Below are 19956 nucleotides of genomic sequence, written 5' to 3' on the forward strand. Positions count from 1 at the left end.
CCAACCAGGGCGAGTAGATTCACCCACAAATCGTTTTCTAGTGGTCACAGAGCCCCTCTCTGCTGTGTTCATATGCAACGCCATCAGTTTGCCTTCCCTAGGCATGGAGATAATGCTGGGGTTACATCAAAAATGGTAAAACGTGGCTGGAAAGTGCTGGTTGGAGTCTTCTTTCCCAGATCCATCACGCTTCCTGATCCTTCTCACACCTCTCTCTTCCAGCTTTCTGAACATCAGATGCCATGAGCAATATCACTGGTTGTTTAGTCTACATGCTGTACTCTTCTTTTTATTTAAGCCCATGTGAAATAACATCTGAATTAAAAAGGCACTTTGGGCACTGTGCCTTCCAGAGGACTGAGGCTGATAGGTTATGCAGTTGCCTGACTTCCCTTGCTGTTGCAAGGAGAAGGAGCCTGTTGTCACCTTGATCCTTAGCACAGCTCTCAAGTTGGCTTTCCAGGCTGAGAACAAGCACCTTAGTAGCTGCAAGTACTAGGATGCAGTAGTGCAGCTTGCAGACAGGCAATTCTGTAGATGTAGAGTGACTGGCAGGGAGTATCCAACATATTTGTGTCTTTGGAGGGATATTCATCCTGTTTGAGTGTAGAAGTGCACTGAATATGTGGTGTGAATCTGCCCATGTCAAAATCAGACACTTGGAAGAATAAGTTGCTTTTGACAGTCTTGTTTGGTGCTCTTTGTGTCTCAGAGCAGAATTATCCTTTAATTTGGTGAAATGTGGGCTAAAGCAAAAGGAAATGTTGGGTTTCTCTGATACCAGCCGGTTTTTTTCATTCTAAAATTGTGCTTCTGCCAGGAGGTCTCTCCAAGTAGCATCAGAGCACTGAGCAGGGCAGAAGAGCAGTCCAGGAGAAAAGCAGTTGCAAAATGGAAAATATATGTGTTGTCTTAATTGTTTGTTTCCTTGAATGTTAATAGTAATTCCAAATATTGCTTTTTGAAACAGGTGGCTTCTATCTACAAAGACCCAAGCATTGGAAATTTAATTAATATTGTTATTGTGAAATTGGTCGTGATACATAATGAGCAGGTAATGGAAATTATTTTCCTCACCTTCTGCTTGACAATGGCATTTGTAGTGAGCATTGTCATGAATAATTAAAATACCTGCTTTCTGTGTGTTGCTTATCAGGACGGCCCTGCAATATCTTACAATGCCCAGACAACATTAAAAAACTTCTGCCAATGGCAGCAGTCCCAAAACCACCCAGAGGGAAGTCACCTTCGGCATGATACAGCCGTGCTTGTTACCAGGTGTGGTGAATATTCAGATGAAAACTGTAGCCACTTGTGTGCCAGGGGCTGTGAGCATGTAATATATGGGAAATGTTCAGGTTTTGGTGTGGGTGTAATGATATTTGCAGTTGTGGGAGCATATGTCCACCATAACAAGAGATGATTTTGAGAGGTTCAAGGCTGTTTAAGGTCTGCCTGTGGGTTTAGCACAAGATGAAAAACTCTGACTATGGTGGGGAGTTATTTTGGACTCTGGGTGATGTGGCAAGCCAGCATGAGAAAGTCCATTGAACAACCAAGTGTTGTTTCTACTGTGTTGTTGCTGTGCTTGTACCTTAACTCACTGCTGCATTGAGAATTAATGTGTCAGGTCTGTTCTGCTTTCAGACAGGATATTTGTAGAGCGCACGACAAATGCGATACTCTGGGTAAGGAAAACCTTATTTTGTCCTTTAATAACTTTTTTTGTAGTGACAATGTTAGTTGTCTGTGCTGAACTGTGAGTGACATTTCTTTTTCTATCATAAACCTCTCTGTTCTCTCCTAGGTCTGGCAGAGCTGGGCACAGTCTGTGACCCATACAGGAGCTGTTCAATTAGTGAAGATAACGGACTGAGCACTGCTTTCACAATAGCACATGAACTTGGCCATGTGTATGTTCTATGTAAATACAATTACATTTAAATAGTCTAATATTTATGCTAACTAGGGCTTGCCAGCCAGGCTGGGAACTGGTGCTGCTGAGCCTAATTATTTGAGGGGAGATAATATACTTGGCTAGAAGATGCACCACTGAGGTAGATGAAACTGTGGGGTGCTCTGGAGTCTACCTGAAAGCAGCCAAACCAGCAGGGCCATGTTTTGGGGAGGATAAATGATAGAGTACCACAAGCAGCACCTAAGAAATGACATCTTGACCAAGCTATTGGAACTAGCCAGGGTTTTGGGCAGAGGTCCTTGGGGAGGACCAGGATAAAGGATGCTGGCACATTTGAACTATCTTTTGGGACTGAAGTCTTCTCTGAGAGGAGATCCTCAGCCTGCCACAGCTTGTCCCACAGCTCTGTGTGGTGCTGGTGAAGGCAGTGCAGCAGCTGTGTGTGAAGGAGGAACTTACCCAGGGCATTTTGGAGATGATGAGGTGTATAAGTGAGCTTGACTCAGCTCTTGAACTGTTTCATCATGGAAAATTCTCTGCTGCTGGACATCCAGCAGAGACCCCAGAAGAGATGCTGCCATTCACCTCCTCCAGCAGAAATTTCTTTCAAACAATTTTTGCTTTTTCTCACATCTGAGACTTTTTATCACTACTAAGCAGTCATGAGAAAAATCACCTTAGATCAATCACATAGTCCTTTACCCCTGGCTACAACCTTTGGCAGCTGATTCAGTCCCAAACCATCACACGCCCGCTTTGCAGTGGAGGTCTGTAGGTGTGGGATAGATAAGTACTTGAGAACAGATCTCTCATTGTTCTAAACTCTTGTTTTTCTTCATGGAGAGCTGGCTGAGACAGTCTATTTTTTACCATAGTAGTATTTGTTTAAGTAAGACTTCCTGACAGAAAGTCCCTCAAAGTTTGGTGTTCCCCACACCTAACCTGTGCCTAATTCCTTTGCTAATGCTGCCTCAGAGCTGCTGGGGGGGTTAGCAATGCTCCTGAGCAGGAAATATCTCTGTGCTCTTTTTTTCAGAGAGCAGAGTGAAAAGATGGTTTGTTGGAGGTAATCTTAATGGAATACAAACTCCCCAGCCTTGGAACACAGGATCACACCAGTTCACTTCCCCTTCCCCACTTCAAACAGCGCAGCGCTTTAAGCCGCTCTGTCTCCATTAGTGAATTTACCACATTCTTCAAGATGTCATGTGCTGCAAACTTCATGTTGGTTTCTGCTGATACCAATGCTTGCTGGCATTTTGTAAACCTGCCACATAAAGTATAGGAGCCAAGTCTGTCCCTGGTGCAACCCTGCTTAGGCAGCAGAGTGGCCCAGGGTATTCAACTGCATTAGAAAATATTTTGCATCCAACGGGGTATTGCCTGTGTCTGCAGTCAGGGGGCTCATGTCAATCATCTCCTTCAGAATTCCCTGAGATCAACTCTTGGATCTGTGGTCAGTTCCAGAGTATTTCCCATTTTTATGAAGGAGGGGCCAGACTCCAGCCTGTCTGCAGGATAGCAACTGTCAGCTGAAAAGGAAACTGCAGCTGGGTTTGCATCTCACTCCAGGCTCCCTGGAGAACTTGTCTGGCTAAATATATGCAGTCATGGAGTGGAGAGCTTAGCAGGGTGCTGCACAGATTTTCCCAGATGAGTGCTAGAAACCCTGTTCATTAACACTTCTAAATTTATTATGAATATATGTGTATTAATACTTTTATTCTGTAATATCTGTCAGCAGCATATTTAGGGAAAATTCTTGGGTTTGCTTGCATTTAGTTCACACTGTTGCCCTTGCTATGCTAAATACTTGATGTTTGCCTCTTAACTGACTCTATTTTTTGCTGCTCTTTTCCTCTCAGATTTAACATGCCACATGATGACAATCACAAGTGCAAGGAAGATGGAGGTAAAAACCAACAGCATGTCATGGCACCAACACTGAACTTCTACACCAATCCCTGGATGTGGTCAAAGTGCAGTAGGAAATACATCACCGAATTTCTGGAGTAAGACCTTGCATATGCATGTGTTGGGCTGTTTTCACGTGTCCATGTGTCCCATGGAGTTCTTCAGTTAATTTGGAGCCCTAGTGTGCAGCGTTTGGAGGAAATCAGAGGGATTTGTGTGTGCACGCATCCTTTACCTAGAGCAGGAATGCACCCCTGGCATCCAGTCCCTGCCAGTTCAGCCTCATGATAAGCTGGCAAGGACCAGCCTCTCAATGGGGAAGAATAAGTCTTCCCCCATGGATATTGCTTTTAAGGAATGTGTGTTTTCCCTCAAACCTGAAGAATGACTTTTCCAAGCTTTGTGGCCCAGATACGGAGCTGTGTTTTAGAAGGCAGATTGAATCTGCCTTTCTGCTCCACAGGTCAAGATAAAGCCCTGGCACTAATCCGTGTGGGAACACCGTTCCAGGAGCCCACGGGTCAGTTTGATGCACAGTGATTCGCCCATTTTGCTGTCGTGCCTTCCCGTGTGTTGTGGTGTGGAACAGAATGAGAGCCATGACGGTGGTCTGGCAAATCCAGGAGCTCAGTCCCTTGGGCAGTTCTGCTAATCAGTGACTTTTTTTTTCTGAATTCTTTATAAAAATGCGCCAGTGCTTGCTCAGCAACTAAATGCACACTCAGAAATGCTTTTGCCATGGTAGCTGACCGTGGTGTGGTGGATGGTTGCTGTCACAGCACAGGGGTGGTGGTGTATGGGGAACACACCCTCCTGTGCTTAAGTTTGAAATAGCTCTTGTAGTGCTTGTTAAATATGGCAAATGTGGTGTGCAACTGCCCTAAGGCTAATACAGGCAAGCACAAGTGGGTTCTGATCTCCCACCTCCTGTTTAACACCAGTATTCTGATTTGTGTTGTAGCACTGGTTATGGGGAGTGTTTGCTTGATGAACCTTCATCAAGAACTTACACATTGCCTCAGCAGCTCCCAGGGCTGATTTATGACGTCAACAAACAATGTGAGTTAATTTTTGGACCCGGATCCCAAGTGTGCCCCTATATGGTAAGTGAAATTTCACACCTTATTTTTCCTGGTTTTGCCAGAGCAAAATAAGGTCTCCTGGGGTTGGATGAATGGCAGACTCACAATCCATCAACTTACTGTCAAGCTTGTGAGTTAATGATAAATCCTGGGGGGATAATTTCAAAAAGGATCATCTGTCTGGTAAGGCATGTGGTGCATATTTAATGTTTTGATCTCTGCAATCACTTAAGCAGATGCAGTGTCGGCGACTTTGGTGTATCAACGTTGATGGTGCTCACAAGGGATGTCGAACCCAACACACACCTTGGGCTGATGGAACAGAATGTGAGCCTGGAAAGGTCTGTAATACCTGGTGGTTTGTGCCTCGTGGCTCTATTTCCTAGGGCTGAGCATGAGCATATCAGTCAGAATCATCCTACCCTAATGCCAGTTGTGTGGGGCACAGCTCTGACTGCAGTGCTGGAAGCCCAAAGCAGCTTGATGTGTTTTCAGCCTGGTGGTGCCTGGGACATCCCCAGCCCAGATAACATGATTAAAGTCAACTGCTTGGCATAACATTGTTTAAAGCAGGTATTCCTGAAGTGCTTATCTTCTTGAATTAATGCCCTTGAGTGAACTTTTGAGCAAAACTTTTGCAAAGCTTCCCTAAGCTCTTGTTAGAAATTGCCTGTGTGATGTGAGCAATTAGTAATTCTGTGTAACATAAACTTGTCAGCTGGCTTTTCATCCTGACAGCTTCAAAGTAAAATATAGAATTGGTTGACATTTTATGTATGGAACATTTTTGGCAGTAATTCATAGAAACTTTCCGTTTCCATGTGCAATGTTAATTTCCAGCTAGCATTGTGATTTCTAGGATAAGTGTTTAATTTTTAGTTATTCGTATCTGTAGAAAAATAGTTGAGAGCATTTTTCTTTTATTGAGATACTGAAGCTTTTGAATAAAAATGCTAACTGGTTCTTACTATTTGTGTCTGAACAAAAGTATTCTCCATCTGTGTCAAGTAAAAATAGTGTGATGTTATTCTACATGGTATAGCTTAAAATTTTGCTTTTCTGACTCTCAAGATCAACATTAATAATGTTTTCTTTAGAATGAGTCAAAGTTTTAAATCATAGTCCCTCAAAGGTACTTTAATGAAAATTCTGAATGCTATTTTAAATATAGTTTTCCATACAGGCTGTGGAACTCTTTGGAAATTTATCTTTTGATGTATGTGTCTGAAAACTTGATCAATGACACTTGACTGATTTCCTTCAGGACAATGAGCATCATGTATGAATTTTCCTTCTTTTCTTAGGGAAAAGTGCAATTGCAGATTTGTTTTTATGGCTGAGAAAGTGCATTAGAGATGTAATTGGAATGTCTAATGTTTTTCTGTAAAATCCCCTTTTGAGCATAGGTATCTGCAGAGTCCCTATGACTTGAGACCTTGTGCCCTCAACTTCTCTGTTGGTGAGCTTGGGATCTGCTCAGTGCTGAAAGATCAGCAATAACTTGGAAATTTTCTTGAAATTCTAAAAATCTGGGCTGCAGCAAACCTGCCCTTATCCTTGGATATGACCAGAGTGATGTGCAAACAGCAGCAGCTGAGCAGATCAGCACCCTCTCTGAGCCATCCTGTGTCATGCAGTGTCCAGCTGCATGGTTCTTAACAAAGATTGTGTGAGCAAAAACATACCAGGTCACAAATTTAGACAATCTGACAAGTTTAGACAAACTAGATAAGTGTGATCTGAATGTCTCAGCTGAGAGCAGATGGGCTCTTAAGAAAAGTTAATGCAGCCCACTCGTGTTCGGGCATTTAAATGTGTTCTCACAAAAGAGCATTATGGAGTAATTTTGCTGTCTGTGTGTTCATCTGATTCAAGCTTAAAGTTTGGATCAACATAAACTCTGTCCTGCTTGGTATTTACTTGGGCTTGTGAAGTGCTGAGGTGCAAGTCTGAAGTGCTTTTCCTTGGAATAAATTGCTATTTTGGTACTCTGCAGTGGCCAGGAGCCCTATCAAACTGCTACTTGCTGACTAATGCCTCAAGTCTGCATCTTTAAAGCCCATGCTGTATGGGTTGGCAGATGGAGAAAATACCATACCAATTTTTATGGGGATATCTTTGGAAATAGGAGAGCCTGAATAGCTAAAAAAAAGATCTAGCTAAAACTACTGGGATGTAGATTTAACTGGGCTCTAAATATACTCTTAAATCAAGGGCATTAAAAAACATGGGAGTATTAACTTACGCATATTTTGCATGTGAGGACACTGAATCTGATACTGCTAAATCAAGCCATAAGCCCAGCCCAGAGTCTGGCTTTGCTGGGTGATGGTTTTACCAGGTTCCACAGAACCAGCTCATTGTTGGGTGGAGATAAATCTCTGAAAGAAGATAAAGGGGGTTGTAAATTTGGGCCACTCTCCGTTGTGCTTTTCAGGGCTGTTTAAAGAATGGTAGCAGTAGAGCAGATGAGCAGTAATGATTTGTGTCTGCTGCCCTGTGGCAGCAGGTAGTGTGTCTGTTATGCATGCATGGAGCTGCACAGCCCCTTCTGCCCCCTGCTACTCCATTCAGCCAGCCCAAGGATGGCAGCTGGATTTGGGGAATTATCTGGAACTCTGGTGGCAAGACAAAGGAAAGGAAAGTCTGCTGTAATGTCTTCCATCCCTGCCAGGGCTCTCCAGCTCCACTGTGTGTCTAAGATATTTTGAATTTGCTCCAGACAATCTGCCTTTTATTCTCTTCATTCTGTGAGCTGTTAGCTTATAGGAAAGAGAACCCTGGCAGGCTTTTTAGTCTTTCTGCTGTATCTCAACATAGAAATTATTTTTAAAATATGAAAGGCATAAAGGTTGCACAGCCAGACTGTTCACAGTGTGGTTCCAAGAAGCACCATTGTGTTTTCATAAGATAATCTTGCTGTTTATTTAGAACAGCTGCTCTTTTCCCCTGCTTCACTTTACCATCTCCAACTCCAACCCCCAAATTTTTAATAAAATCAATGGATATAGATGACTTCCTGGTTAATACTCAACCATGAGATGGGAGACATATAGGTCATGTCACGGTCTGTAAGCTATGTTCATTCACTAGTTAGCTATTCAGTCATCTTCCCTGGGTCAGTGGTGCCAGGCATGACTCTGGTTAGATATTTAGCTGTGAGCATCAACATTGCTGCAAGAAGTTCTCCACTGGGACAGCACTGTTGGATTGGTGTCATGTATTTCTGTTGTTTAATGATAGCTGTCAGACCTCTTTGGACCTGTATAGGGACCCCAACCTTCAGGTTTTCAACCTCTAAATGCCAGGAAGAGTTGTGCATTGTAATTTGTCCTGCAGCAAAGAAACAGGCATTTCAGCTGATTTTATTGCTGTTCTTTACTGTAGCACATGGGTTTTAGTCAGTTTTATCTGGGGAGTCAGATCTTCAGATAAAAGTAAATCTGGGGCATTTTGCAGCCTAGAGACCATGCTTGTCTCTGAGCAAACACCACGTGCAGGACACAAATCATGAGTTCTCCAGCTGTCCTGCAAACCATGTCCATGGGCAAATGCACCTGAGATCAGTTTTCTTCATCAGCAAAGCTATGTAACAAGTCAGCCTTCATGGGCAAAAGGTGTCCCACGTGCTGCAGAGCTGGTGTCCTGTGAGATGAACAGCCCCATAACAGCTTGATCCTGCTCTGTTTTCCTAGATAGCTTTATCCAAGGTGGTTCAGAAGGGTGTCTAAAGGAGTGGGTTGAGCTTTTGGTGTGTCTTGACATAGCCCTGTTGTGCTATTAGTGGAAGGGCTGGAAAAACACAGTGCATCAGCAAATTTGACCCTGTTGCCATAAAGATCATCAGATCTGAACAGCATCTGGTGCACAGAAATACTGCAAGGGAATATTTTAGTGATGCTCTCTACCTGTATTCTATAGTCTGTAGCCTCTTCTAATCTGTGAGCAATCAGCAATGTTTGGGCTTCCCATAATTACAAAGATTTAGGCATCTGCATGTCTCTGGGTTTAAAGCAACTGTAGCAAGCACTGTTCACGGAGAGGGGACATTTTTCCATCCATTCTAGTGAGGCCAGAGGGTGACTCTTCCCTCACTTCTGCAGAAGCCTGTGTAGTCCATGAAGTAAACATACCCCAAAGGGTACAATTTATACCATGAAAATAGGGATAGGGGCTTGCCAAGGTAACTTAATCCAGCTTTCCAAACAAAAGAAAACGAGTCATAGCTGGAAAACAGAAGTGTAGACCAAGTCTTGGCAAGTCCCATGTTATGTCTGAGTGTAAAAAAAAAAAACACTTGCGCTTGAGGAATTAATTTTCCTATTTTATTTGCCTTTTGGATTTGGAAGTTTTCTGCTTTGGGTAACTGTGGGGAGGTTTGAGTTTTCCCTGGAGTTTCTCCTCATTGCCTGTCTCCTCCCCTGACATGGCTCTCCATGCAGAGTTTCTGCAGCTCTGCAGGAAATCAGATAGAGCGGCCTTTTGAAAAGCCAGTGCTGCAAGCTTGCTGTGCTGCTTAGCACCAATAAACAGGGAATATTTAGTGGTTGCTGTTGTCTTTAGTCTTCATCCCATAAATCATTCCATGGACTCAGCACCTTGCTTTCACTTTGCCATTTTAGGGTATGGAGAAAGAGAAATATGGGGGTGACAGACAAAAGTAAAAGCAGTTCAGTTTTATTTGATTACAAAATCATTGTGTGTGGCTGAGAAATAAGCGAGGCTGAGTCTCGTTGCCCAGGCTGGTCACTGTGGGTCACTCATAATGCAAAGCAGCACAATCCCACCTTTGCCATGTGTCTCCTTCACGTGCAGCACTGCAGGTTTGGGATGTGTGTGCCCAAGGAGCGGGAGGCGCCGGTGACAGACGGAGCCTGGGGCACCTGGAGCCCCTTCGGGACCTGCTCGAGGACCTGCGGCGGCGGCATAAAGACGGCGATCCGAGAGTGCAACAGGCCCGAGTGAGTGCACAGGGGGAGATGGGCAACAGCACCTTGGGCTGCTCAAATGGGCTGGAATCAACCTTGGCTGTCCCCAGTCCTTGTGAGTGCCAAGGACAGGTGGCTCTGCCCTGGGGATGGGTGGCTTTGCCCGGCATGGGTGAGGCAGGATCTGGTCATTGGTGTGTGGGTGAAGTGCTCTACAAAGGGATCCATCAATTCCACAATGAGGGATAAAAAGCTGATGCCTCCATGGGTTTATTACCTTCTGTTTTCCTGTGGAGGCACAGCTGGGGTCCCACTTCCAGAGGTGTTTTTCTTTCTCCAAAGCTGTGATTCAGAAAGGAAGGAGCTTTCCTTTTTTGCCATTTTACCCCTGCTTCGGTTGCTTTTGCAGCTGTTCCTAGAGGCCTTTATAATAAGGTTTTCTACTGTTTTATTCCTGCTTTGTCTGGTTTTGCAGCTTTTGGCTGCTTTTGCCGCTGATCCTTTATACAGTTACATTTCAGCTGGTGCAGACTAGCCAAACCTCAGCAGAAATCTGTACCCCATTAAAAAGTGGTACTCGAGAATGTTTGCTATCAGCCTGGAATGCAAAATCCTGCACCGTTTGAAATGGCAGGGAATTTTGCTGTGGGCTTCAAGGAGACAAATATGTAGCTGGTGCAATAGTAACAGCTTGAGCAACTGGTATGAAAACAGCCTGTTTACGTAAATTGTGCTGGTTTCTGTTTAAATGCCTTCTTGGAGAAGAAGGGAGGCTTTTATTTGGCACTGAGATACAGGGAGGAGAGTGTCTGTGGGGCTGGTTGCACTAAGGGGTCTTAAAAAGATTCCTATTTCTCATCACTGGTGTTGGATGGTTTATTGCCAAGGAAATTGCCACTAGAGATGTGCCAGTGATAGTTTCATCACTGCTAATGGGAGAAGGGAGAGCTTATGCCTATGACACTCGTGCTGTGGTGACAGGAGAGGCTGCTCAGCACAGCTGGGCAAATGTGAAAAGTTGAGGCTGAGAGAGTAGGACACGTTAATTTAAACAATGCTAAGAAAAACACAAGTGCAAAGAGCTCTCCTCTGGCTGTGCTGACTCAGCACGCTCCATATGGTCTTCTGTAGCCATGGAAAGACAAAAACAAAGCATCTTAGCAGCTCTGCTGCTGAAACTTTGGATGCTGTCAGTGAGATGTATTCCTGTCTTCTGAGACGCATCTATTCAGACTGATAGCTTTTTGCGATAGAAAATCTTCTTTTATCCTAAAGGCTAGCCAAGGGATTTGAAATTCCATCTTCCCTGATTGTTGGTGGTTTGTATCCTGGTGCTTCAGTAGGTGTATTGCTGTGGCTGGGATTTGCAAAAGCACCTAAACACACTCGGCACCAAGCTGCCTGAGAAATCCTTATGATTGATAGTGGTATTTTCCAGGCCCCCTTTCCTGAGCCTTGTGCTGGCACTGGCCTCTCCAGCCCCTCACAAGGTCTCTGGTAGGAGTAGCCTGTCCTGGCACCATCCACAGAGCTTCCCACTGATCGTTGTCGGTTTGTGCCTGTAATTTGACACTGTAGTGTGAGCTCCCACCACCAGTGTCCCCATTACCATGGGGCTGCTAAAACGATGCAAATGGATGAGACCCCACTGGATACTCTCTTGCCTTTTCCCCTTCTCAAAGTACTTAAAAAGGAGACAGTTTCTCCTCTGTTGTAGAAGGCAGCAAACCCAACCCAGATACCTCAAGCGAGGTCTGAAATAATTCTCAATACATTTTCTATATTCAAAGTTGGTTTAGCTTTTTAAAGGTTTTTGTGTGCATGAGAATCTGGGGTGGGATCTTGCATCCACTAAAAAATTGTGTTAAATCTGGCACTGAAAATTACATCCATTCCCTCCATGCTGCAGAAAGTAAAGCTGCAGCTCCTGCCTCTCTTTGTAGAGTGCTCTGACACCTACATGATGAGTATCCTGCAGGGATGCAGGGAGAGCTGAAAGCCTCTGGAATGGCAACAGACTGTTTTGACATACCCTGCAGGAATGTCTTTGCTAACCAGACCAGATCCTTCCTGTTGAGATTGCCCACATGGGAATTTGAGCCTGGCTGGTGGACAAAGCCCATGGCTGTGGTGCATCATCAGAGGGGCTGTGGTGCAAGCCCTGGTTTTCAAATAAAGACATGCTGCAGAATTATGGGAAAGGGCACATTTGATAACATGTCAATACCATAAGCCCTGTTTTCAGGAATGGCTTTTTGGATGGGGGAATTTTATCTCTGGATGTGAGTCAGATCACATTTGCGTTTTAGTCCATCACAGAAGTATCCACCTGTGCTTAACTGTCTGAGCCTGACATGTAAACAAATGTATAGAAAACTGTGCTAGCCACCAACCAATTCCCAGTCCTGGGATGTCCTGGCTTCCTGGAATGTGGGGAAGGATATCTCAAACTGATCTGTGCACACTGGAGCTTCACAGATTTTTCTGCAGTCACACATGAGCACAGTCTCAAAATGCTCAAGGTGATGGATTAAGCATCATGTATTTCAGACCTGTTGGGGTGGGAATGGGGATGAGACCCCATCATTCCCTGGGCCTGAGAGTTTCTGGGCTGCTGGGAGGAGTGCAGTGGGTCTGGGATGTGTGCAGGAGCCTGTCAGGGGAATGGTACTGGATTGAAAGGGGGTCCATGCCAGGTGTTACTTGGTCAACTAGGTGACTCTAAGAGAAGGAAAATGGAAGAAAAAAAGGTTTCTCTGCATGTATTACTTTCCTTTCTGACTCTGTGGTACAGCGTTGATGATCCATAAAAATATTACACAGAATGAAGTATGCTGTGTTGCAGTGTGATGTTATATTCCAATAATGCTTTATTTCTTCATGACACTGAAAATTGATGTTATATGAGGGTGGCTTCTTTTTCAGGGTCAGCTCTTTCTGTCCCTCAGATTCTGTGAGAAGCAGTGCTGGTTAAAAACACTCTGAAACTGTCAAGGGAGTTTGGAGCTGGTTTTAAGTGTCAAAAGTGTGAGTGTGCTTCAGCCCCCAGCATTGTCTGCAAGGAGATTTCCTGCCAGGGTTACAAAGCTAACAGTTTGCAACAAGGTGGTAAGCTTTAGCATCCTTCAGTTTGTGGTGTGTCCATGTGTCAATGTTATCTCAATCTCAGGGTCATGTCTAGTGAAGAGAAAACTATATAGTAGCTTGGAATTTTTGGATTTTATTAGATATATACCTTATACCTCATGTTCTTCTTAACTAAATAGGTGAGACTTTCATTTTAGTTAAATTGATTTATATTGGAAGCAATGTGGTTGCCATAAAAATAATGTTGTAATTGCAATTTTTTTAAAAAGAAAATGCCCTCCTAAAGGTTTGTATAACTCAAAGGCTTTGTCAAACTGCAGCAGTCCTGCAGAGGTACAAATGCTTTTGAAGTGAAAATGATGAATCCTGTTAATTCCCCCATGAATGACTCAGACTCACCCAGGTCTGGTGTGTGCTACTGCCATAATTAAGAAGCTTCCCCGTGTGCTGTGTATCAAGGTGGTTGAGATGCCCCTTTGTAGCTAGAAGTGGCTCATGTGCCTGCATGGGAATAGTCCATGGGATGGGCCCTGGTATTGGGAAACCCCCAGCAATTGCCATTGTGCCTGCAAGGCAAGGAGGAGTTTGGGCTGTGTCTGCAGGAGCTGCTGTGCTGGGATAGCCCTGGAGCTGTCCTAAGTGTAATCAAGTAAGTTCTTTGAAGTTGTTTGTCACAAGGTGGACAACAGACTAAATCAGTTAAAAAACAGGTTTAGACTTACTCCTCCACTGGGAACTGTAAAGGTGTAAAATCAGTCTGTAATCAGGAATCTGCAATGGCCACTGTGTGGTTGCTTGGGCTTTTTACCACTGGTACTTGCTTAATTGCAAACACCAAAAGCCTTTGTAAGTGACAGATGGAACGTGAGAACTGCCCTCAGAGCAGGTAGAGCTGGTGTTGTGAGCTATTGCTCAGGGCTGTGCCTGAGGACAAATCATACCCTGTGGCATTTAGGATAGGACTAGAGGGGTCTGCACCAGGGCAGTGAGGATCTCAGTGACTGGAGGATGCTGGCAGGAAAAATCCCACGTGTGTAACTGGTGGTGCCCAGCATCTCACTGCAGCTGCTCAAGGAGACACCTTCTTCTGCCAAACCTGTGAGCATCCCTAGTGTGGTGCTGATGGGGTGGTGGGAAGTCTGCCTGCCTTTCCTGGTTTTGCAGGCAATCTTTTGGCAAGGGCAAGCTGTTCTGTGCTTCTGTCTCTCATTTGTTTCACAGGAACTCTACTACTTGAGTCACAAAGAATTTTCAAGCGTAAGAGTGAAGAATTGTTATTTGCGGGGGAAATGGCACTGCTGGGCTTCCTAAGGTGCAGAGATGCTCAAAAATTCTGTTCAGCTGCAGGAACTTGTTGACTCACTGTGTGTAGAGACCATTGTGCAGGTGCAGGGGAATGCTGTCTCTTTTGTTAGAGGTGCTGGCTGCATGCAACTTGGAGATCTCATGGTGAGCACATCTGTTCTGAGGACGGGGTGGCTCCCATTTATCACTCATTCATCTGCTTCTTGAAGGGTTCTCCAAGTGTGCAAACCTTGTGTGTGTGTTCCTTCCCAACCAAGCTCCAAGGGAAGGAGCATTCTGCCAGCATTCCTGGGGCACTGATGGGCACCTGGTTCCCAGGCAAGGCAGAGCTGATCTGAAGAACAGCCCTGGAAGACAGGAGTTGTGGGTGCATGGTTGTTGGAGCCTGGCAAGTCACTCTTCTGATTGCACTTCTTGCTACTGCAGGCGCTCCTTTTCCAGGGGGTAGGTAGAAGATGTAGGTTTGGTGGTTATTTTGATGTGCAGCTCATTCTTGCACCACTGCTGGCAGCAGATGGAATGGGAGAGGCTCTTTCAGTCCCCAGAGTGATGTTCTCTGGCAAAGGCTTCATCTGCATATGAGAAAAATAGTTTTATGACTACAGCCCTAAATCTGTGAGTCAGGAAATTTAAAATGAAAGCTTTTAGGCTTATCCACTGGGTTTTATGTGGCTTGGATGGTATCTCTCTTCCCAGTTTATACCAGTGTCATCCTGCTATAAAATGGGGATAAGTTATTTTTTGGCTGTCTTTGGTGCTTTCTGGAATATATGGAGGTAAAGTTGTTTCAAAGTGCTCAGCATTACCATTTCTAACATTTGGGCCTAGAAATCCTGAAGGACTAAGTGCTGCCTGACCTTTCAGCCTCTGCAGGGAAGGAAGCCTTTTCTCTTGTAATGTTTAGTTATTTGCAACCCACTAGATCAAAGGCAAACTGTCAGCCACAAAATCCATAGGACTGATGGGGTTGTAAGGAAACATGGACCTGAGTAGGATCCCACAATGTGAAAATAAATCCTCAGGTGGGGAAGAAGATGTTGCTTTTCCTTTCTAGTTTCTCTCACTACCATGGCATCCATCAGAAAGCAAATATTCTCTTTTTCATCCCTTTTTATTGCATATGGGGAATTTTTTTAAGACACCAGCATAACATTTCCTGCTTGTCAGCCTGGGATATTAATTAAAGATGTGCAGAAAGACAGAGCCCACAGAGTGCTGCTGCAAATCCTGACTGTACTGAACCAGTTGCAGAATTGCAATTCCACCCCATTTCCAGCCCGGTGTTGTCTCTGCAGACCCAAAAACGGTGGGAAATACTGCGTGGGTCGTCGGATGAAGTTTAAATCCTGCAACACGGAACCGTGCTCGAAGCTGAAGAAGGATTTCCGGGACGAGCAGTGTGCCGACTTTGATGGGAAGCACTTCAACATCAACGGGCTGCCCACGAACGTGCGCTGGGTTCCCAAATACAGCGGCAGTAAGTGGCTGGGGGGATGCAGATCCTGCCTCCTGGATTGCTGCCTGGGGTCAGGGTGTTCAGATAACGTGCTCCTGGTGTCCCTCCTCCCCCCGCAGTCCTGATGAAGGATCGGTGCAAGCTCTTCTGCCGGGTGGCGGGGAACACGGCCTACTACCAGCTGCGGGACCGCGTCATCGACGGGACGCCCTGCGGCCCCGACACCAACGACATCTGCGTGCAGGGCCTCTGCCGGGTAATCATTGTCCCTCCTCTTCACCAAAAGGGCATGGCAGTTTGGTAGGGCAGGCTGGTGCTTCTGCACCATGCTCCAGGCAGTTGGTGGCATGTCCTCTTCACTCAGAGGATGCCAGCAGTATCTGCAGGCTCTGTCAGCCCCAAATGGTCTCAAACTTGTGCCAGCCTCCAGATGTGCTGAAGAGCCACACATGGAATCATAGGATCATTTAGGTTGGAAAAGACCTTTGACATCAAGTCCAGCCATTAACCCAGCAGTGCCAAGTTCACCACTAAACCATTTCCCCAAGTGCCATATCTACATGTGCTCTAATACTACCAGGGAGGGTGACTCCTGCCATTGCCCTGAGCAGCCTGTTCCAGTGTTTGACAATCCTTTTGGTGAAGAATTATTTCCTAATATCAAATCTAAACCTCCTCTGTTGTATGTGAGGCTGTTTTCTCGTCCTGTTGCTTGTTACCTGTGAAAAGAGCCTGACCCCCACCTGGGTACAACTTCCTTTCAGGTACTTGTAGAGCGTGAGAAAGTCTCTCCCAAGCCACTTTCTCTCCAGGCTGAGCTCCTCAGCCACTCCTCATCTTAGTCTAGACCATTCACCAGGGGACACACTTAAGTGGAACATGTTTGCACATCTGCCCTAAGTTACTGAGGGCTGTGGAATCTCAGCCTAAATTGTGTGTTGCTTCCTTCTGTGTTTTGCCCCAGTTCCTCCTGATCAGGCCCCAGAGCCCCACATTTCCATTCACAATTGTTCTCCACACTTTTCTCTACAGGAACAATTGATGCAAGAATTTTTTTCTAGTGAAAGCATTACCTGGTGCAAATAGTTGTTCTGCTTCTTGCTTTGTAAAAAAGCCTTTTGTTGTAAAACCTTGTAGGATGGCCACACTGTAAATCAGTGGAAAAATGTGGGGAAGCAAACCAGTTTATCTCACAGCAGCCTTTTGCATACACAGCTTTTGTTTGCCTTAATTAGGAGATTTGTCAATGCTGTTCTAGTCTGTATTTGCTCAATCTGGTTTTTTCAATTTTTCTCTTAAAGCAAGCTGGATGTGATCATGTGCTGAATTCAAAAGCAAGAAGAGATAAATGTGGTGTTTGTGGTGGGGATAATTCTTCATGCAAAACTGTTGCAGGCACATTTAACACAGTGCATTATGGTAAGAATCTGTTGCTAAAAACTTTATGGTGAAAAAATGTGGGTCTATAAAAGCCATTACGACACTTAATCTACAAAAACACCAATGTAAAACACAAAATCCTTCTACTTATAGTATATTCCTTTTTATAACTATTTATGCTATCCCTAAATGAAAAGTATCAGCTTGTGTAATGTGAGGTAACTTAGCTCATTTCCCTTCCCCTGTAGAAAACAAATCAAGTGCCTGTGTAATAGCCTTGACTTTCTGTTCCATCTTTCCTAGGTTATAACGTTGTGGTTCGCATCCCAGCTGGTGCCACTAATATTGATGTGCGTCAGCACAGTTACTCAGGGAAACCAGAGGATGACAACTACCTGGGTGAGTTGTACTCCTTCTGGCACTCCAGAAATCTTGGTTGTCTGGTTGTGGTGATGTATCTACTGGCAGCTCTCTGCTAGGGAGGTTGAAGAATTAATTTGAGGGAGATGTTTTCTTGGTGAGAATTTTTCTGTGTCTGCCAAATATTCAGCCTTATCTTCTTCCTTTTTTTTCTTTTTCTTCATGCCATCCTAGTTGCAAAATTTGGGAGGTTCTCCAATTATAAGAAATATTCCCTTAGGGTGTGTCTAGGGCTGTGAAGGACTGTTGAGCCTGGGTGGTAGCTGAGGGACAAAGCTGGGAACCAAACAGCATTCTGAGCTCTGCTGGAGTCTCTTCACTGCAACTTTATCTCTGCTGTCACCATGCTTTGGTTGCTGCCATGTCCTGAAAGATGTTTGTAAACACAAACAAAGAGAAATTATTTTCTATTCTTCTGAGAATAATAATTCTGATTTCACTTAGTGAGGCCTTCTTGTCCCTGCCTGATAGTGACATGTAACTGTAAAGAAATACCCTTGCACCAAAGATATTGGTTTGATTTAAACCTAACAGTAACTTGGCCTTTGGCTGTTGGAATTTCATAATCACTGTTCTCTGTAATCTGTGGCTGTGTCTTTAGAGGCAGATGGAAATGCTTGTGGTGCTGTGTTAGACCACTGTACTACATGCACATGTGCTGTTAGCATAGCCATGAGTGTCTTTTCCACCATGATCACTCACTCCATAGATAGTTCTGTTTGGCTTCAATAGCAGAGATAATACCAATGAACATCATCATTGATGTTACACTTCCCAGTTGAAGGCTGATTTTGCCATTAAGTCCTGTCAGAGTCTCTGGTTCTCCTCTTTTGCACACCCTGTGCCTTGCACCACCAGCTGTGTTCCAGTAGCACAGCGTCCTGTACTTACATCTTTGAACAGGGCACTTCATCTTGTTATAACTCACCAAATTCCTGTAACTAGATGTGTTAATGAGGGGAGTTGGCTGGTGGCCCCTAGCCCATCAAAGGTATAGAGACCCATTTGAGAAACAAGTGCCTGAGACTACCATGCACGAAAGGGAGGCAATGACAATCTTGCTGTTGCTCTGAAATGCCATCCATGTGGCTAGACCCTTCATTGAGGCAAAAAGCTGAGGTGGTGCAGCATGAATGCACATCAGCACCAAAAAAGTGTTACTGAGGTCTCAAGAGTTTTCTGTCTTGAAGGAGGGTGCCAAATTTTATTTTTCCTCTTTCCTGGGAAAAACAGTCCTCCCTATGTTATGCCTTTTCAAACTGGTTCACCCCAGAAGGAGCCCCAAACTTCTCAGCTCTTCTTGGAGGGCCTTTAATCTTCTTGGGAAACAATGAAGTCAAATCTTCTTTAATGTTGCTTTAATATTGCTGGGAAAGCATCTCTTCACATTAGGCCTGACTGGAAGTAAATGAGAAGTGTGCATGTGTCCACTTACTTTGCAGCTCACTGAGTGTGAAATCTTGGGCCCTCAGTTACTGTGAACCTTGTAGTTGCTTAACAATTTAGGAGGAATTTGATGTTGTCATCAAGTCCAAGATGTACCTACTGTTATAGGAGATATAGTAAAAGAGAAGTAATCCCTTAATGAGTTTTAGTACTGCCTAATAACATTAAAACCTCCAAAGTGTGAAACTTGGTTGAGTGTAGCCTCTGCTTTGTGAGGTTTTCTCCATGTATGTCTTTTTGCTACTAAGCAGTGTTTTGCTTCATTATCTCTCCTCATTCGATGGAAAAACCTTCCCTTTGGTGTTTTGGTGTTTAGATTTTTCAGTACAGGGGCTTTTTAGTAACATAGCTGTGATGGGTGAAATGGTGGGGAAACTAACTTAGGAAATTAGCTACATAATCGCATTAGTGTGAAGTTGTGCAGCAGACTGCTGTTTTCAGGAAACTGTTCCTTTTATAAAGCATTTAGGCTTTAAGCCTCCAGTGCTCTCACATACCTTAAGATTTGGAATAATAAAAAGTATGGGGGGAGGAGGGAGAGGACGACCAAGGGGGAGATACTGACCAAATTCTCTGTAATTATATACTAGAAATTATGTGTCGGTAATTAGGGTGCATACATTTATTTACCCTAAGAACACACCTGGAAACACCAGGGAAGACACCCTATCCACCCAGCTCATGAAAAGTTTTGGGCAGGATTATTTCTGTGGTATATGTGGGGATACAGCCTGTGTGTGCTCCTTGCAGCAGCCAGCCCAGAATGCCTTTTGGATACCTTTGCAATGGGTTATGGATGAACTGTTTAGCAACAACTTCAGGAGTTCAGCCTTCATTTTTAGGAGGCTTTCCAGTGGAAAAAAGAGAAAGCAGAATGTCTGCAAAAGGTCTGCTGCTCACTTTACATCCTTTCTGTTTGAGAATGCCAGTGGGCTTTTCCCCCATGCCCCCCCCCAAGAGAAAGGAGCACTGAGAACACATGTCCCACGTTGTTATGTATGTATGAGTTAATTCTGCCTC

General features: G+C 44.4%; 1 protein-coding gene across 4 annotated transcripts in view; it reads left to right on the forward strand.

Moving 5' to 3' along the window:
- The window catches only part of ADAMTS9 (ADAM metallopeptidase with thrombospondin type 1 motif 9), a 79019-nt gene that overhangs the window by 13996 nt on the left and 45067 nt on the right, over positions 1 to 19956 (forward strand). For 3 of the 4 annotated variants that reach the window (XM_071439426.1, XM_071439428.1, XM_071439429.1), the window contains 12 exons: positions 971 to 1054; positions 1157 to 1278; positions 1648 to 1688; positions 1808 to 1913; positions 3784 to 3930; positions 4794 to 4935; positions 5148 to 5255; positions 9730 to 9875; positions 15530 to 15711; positions 15810 to 15946; positions 16992 to 17109; positions 17374 to 17469. In XM_071439426.1, the coding sequence (XP_071295527.1) occupies positions 971 to 1054; positions 1157 to 1278; positions 1648 to 1688; positions 1808 to 1913; positions 3784 to 3930; positions 4794 to 4935; positions 5148 to 5255; positions 9730 to 9875; positions 15530 to 15711; positions 15810 to 15946; positions 16992 to 17109; positions 17374 to 17469 (1429 nt within the window). The remainder of the gene's footprint in view (positions 1 to 970; positions 1055 to 1156; positions 1279 to 1647; positions 1689 to 1807; positions 1914 to 3783; positions 3931 to 4793; positions 4936 to 5147; positions 5256 to 9729; positions 9876 to 15529; positions 15712 to 15809; positions 15947 to 16991; positions 17110 to 17373; positions 17470 to 19956) is intronic. The other variant, XM_071439427.1, reaches the window with a different exon arrangement.

Source organism: Agelaius tricolor, unplaced genomic scaffold (assembly GCF_023055355.1).
Source record: "Agelaius tricolor isolate 1412-34295 unplaced genomic scaffold, bAgeTri1.0.p SCAF_14, whole genome shotgun sequence".
Taxonomy (NCBI): Eukaryota; Metazoa; Chordata; class Aves; order Passeriformes; family Icteridae; genus Agelaius; species Agelaius tricolor.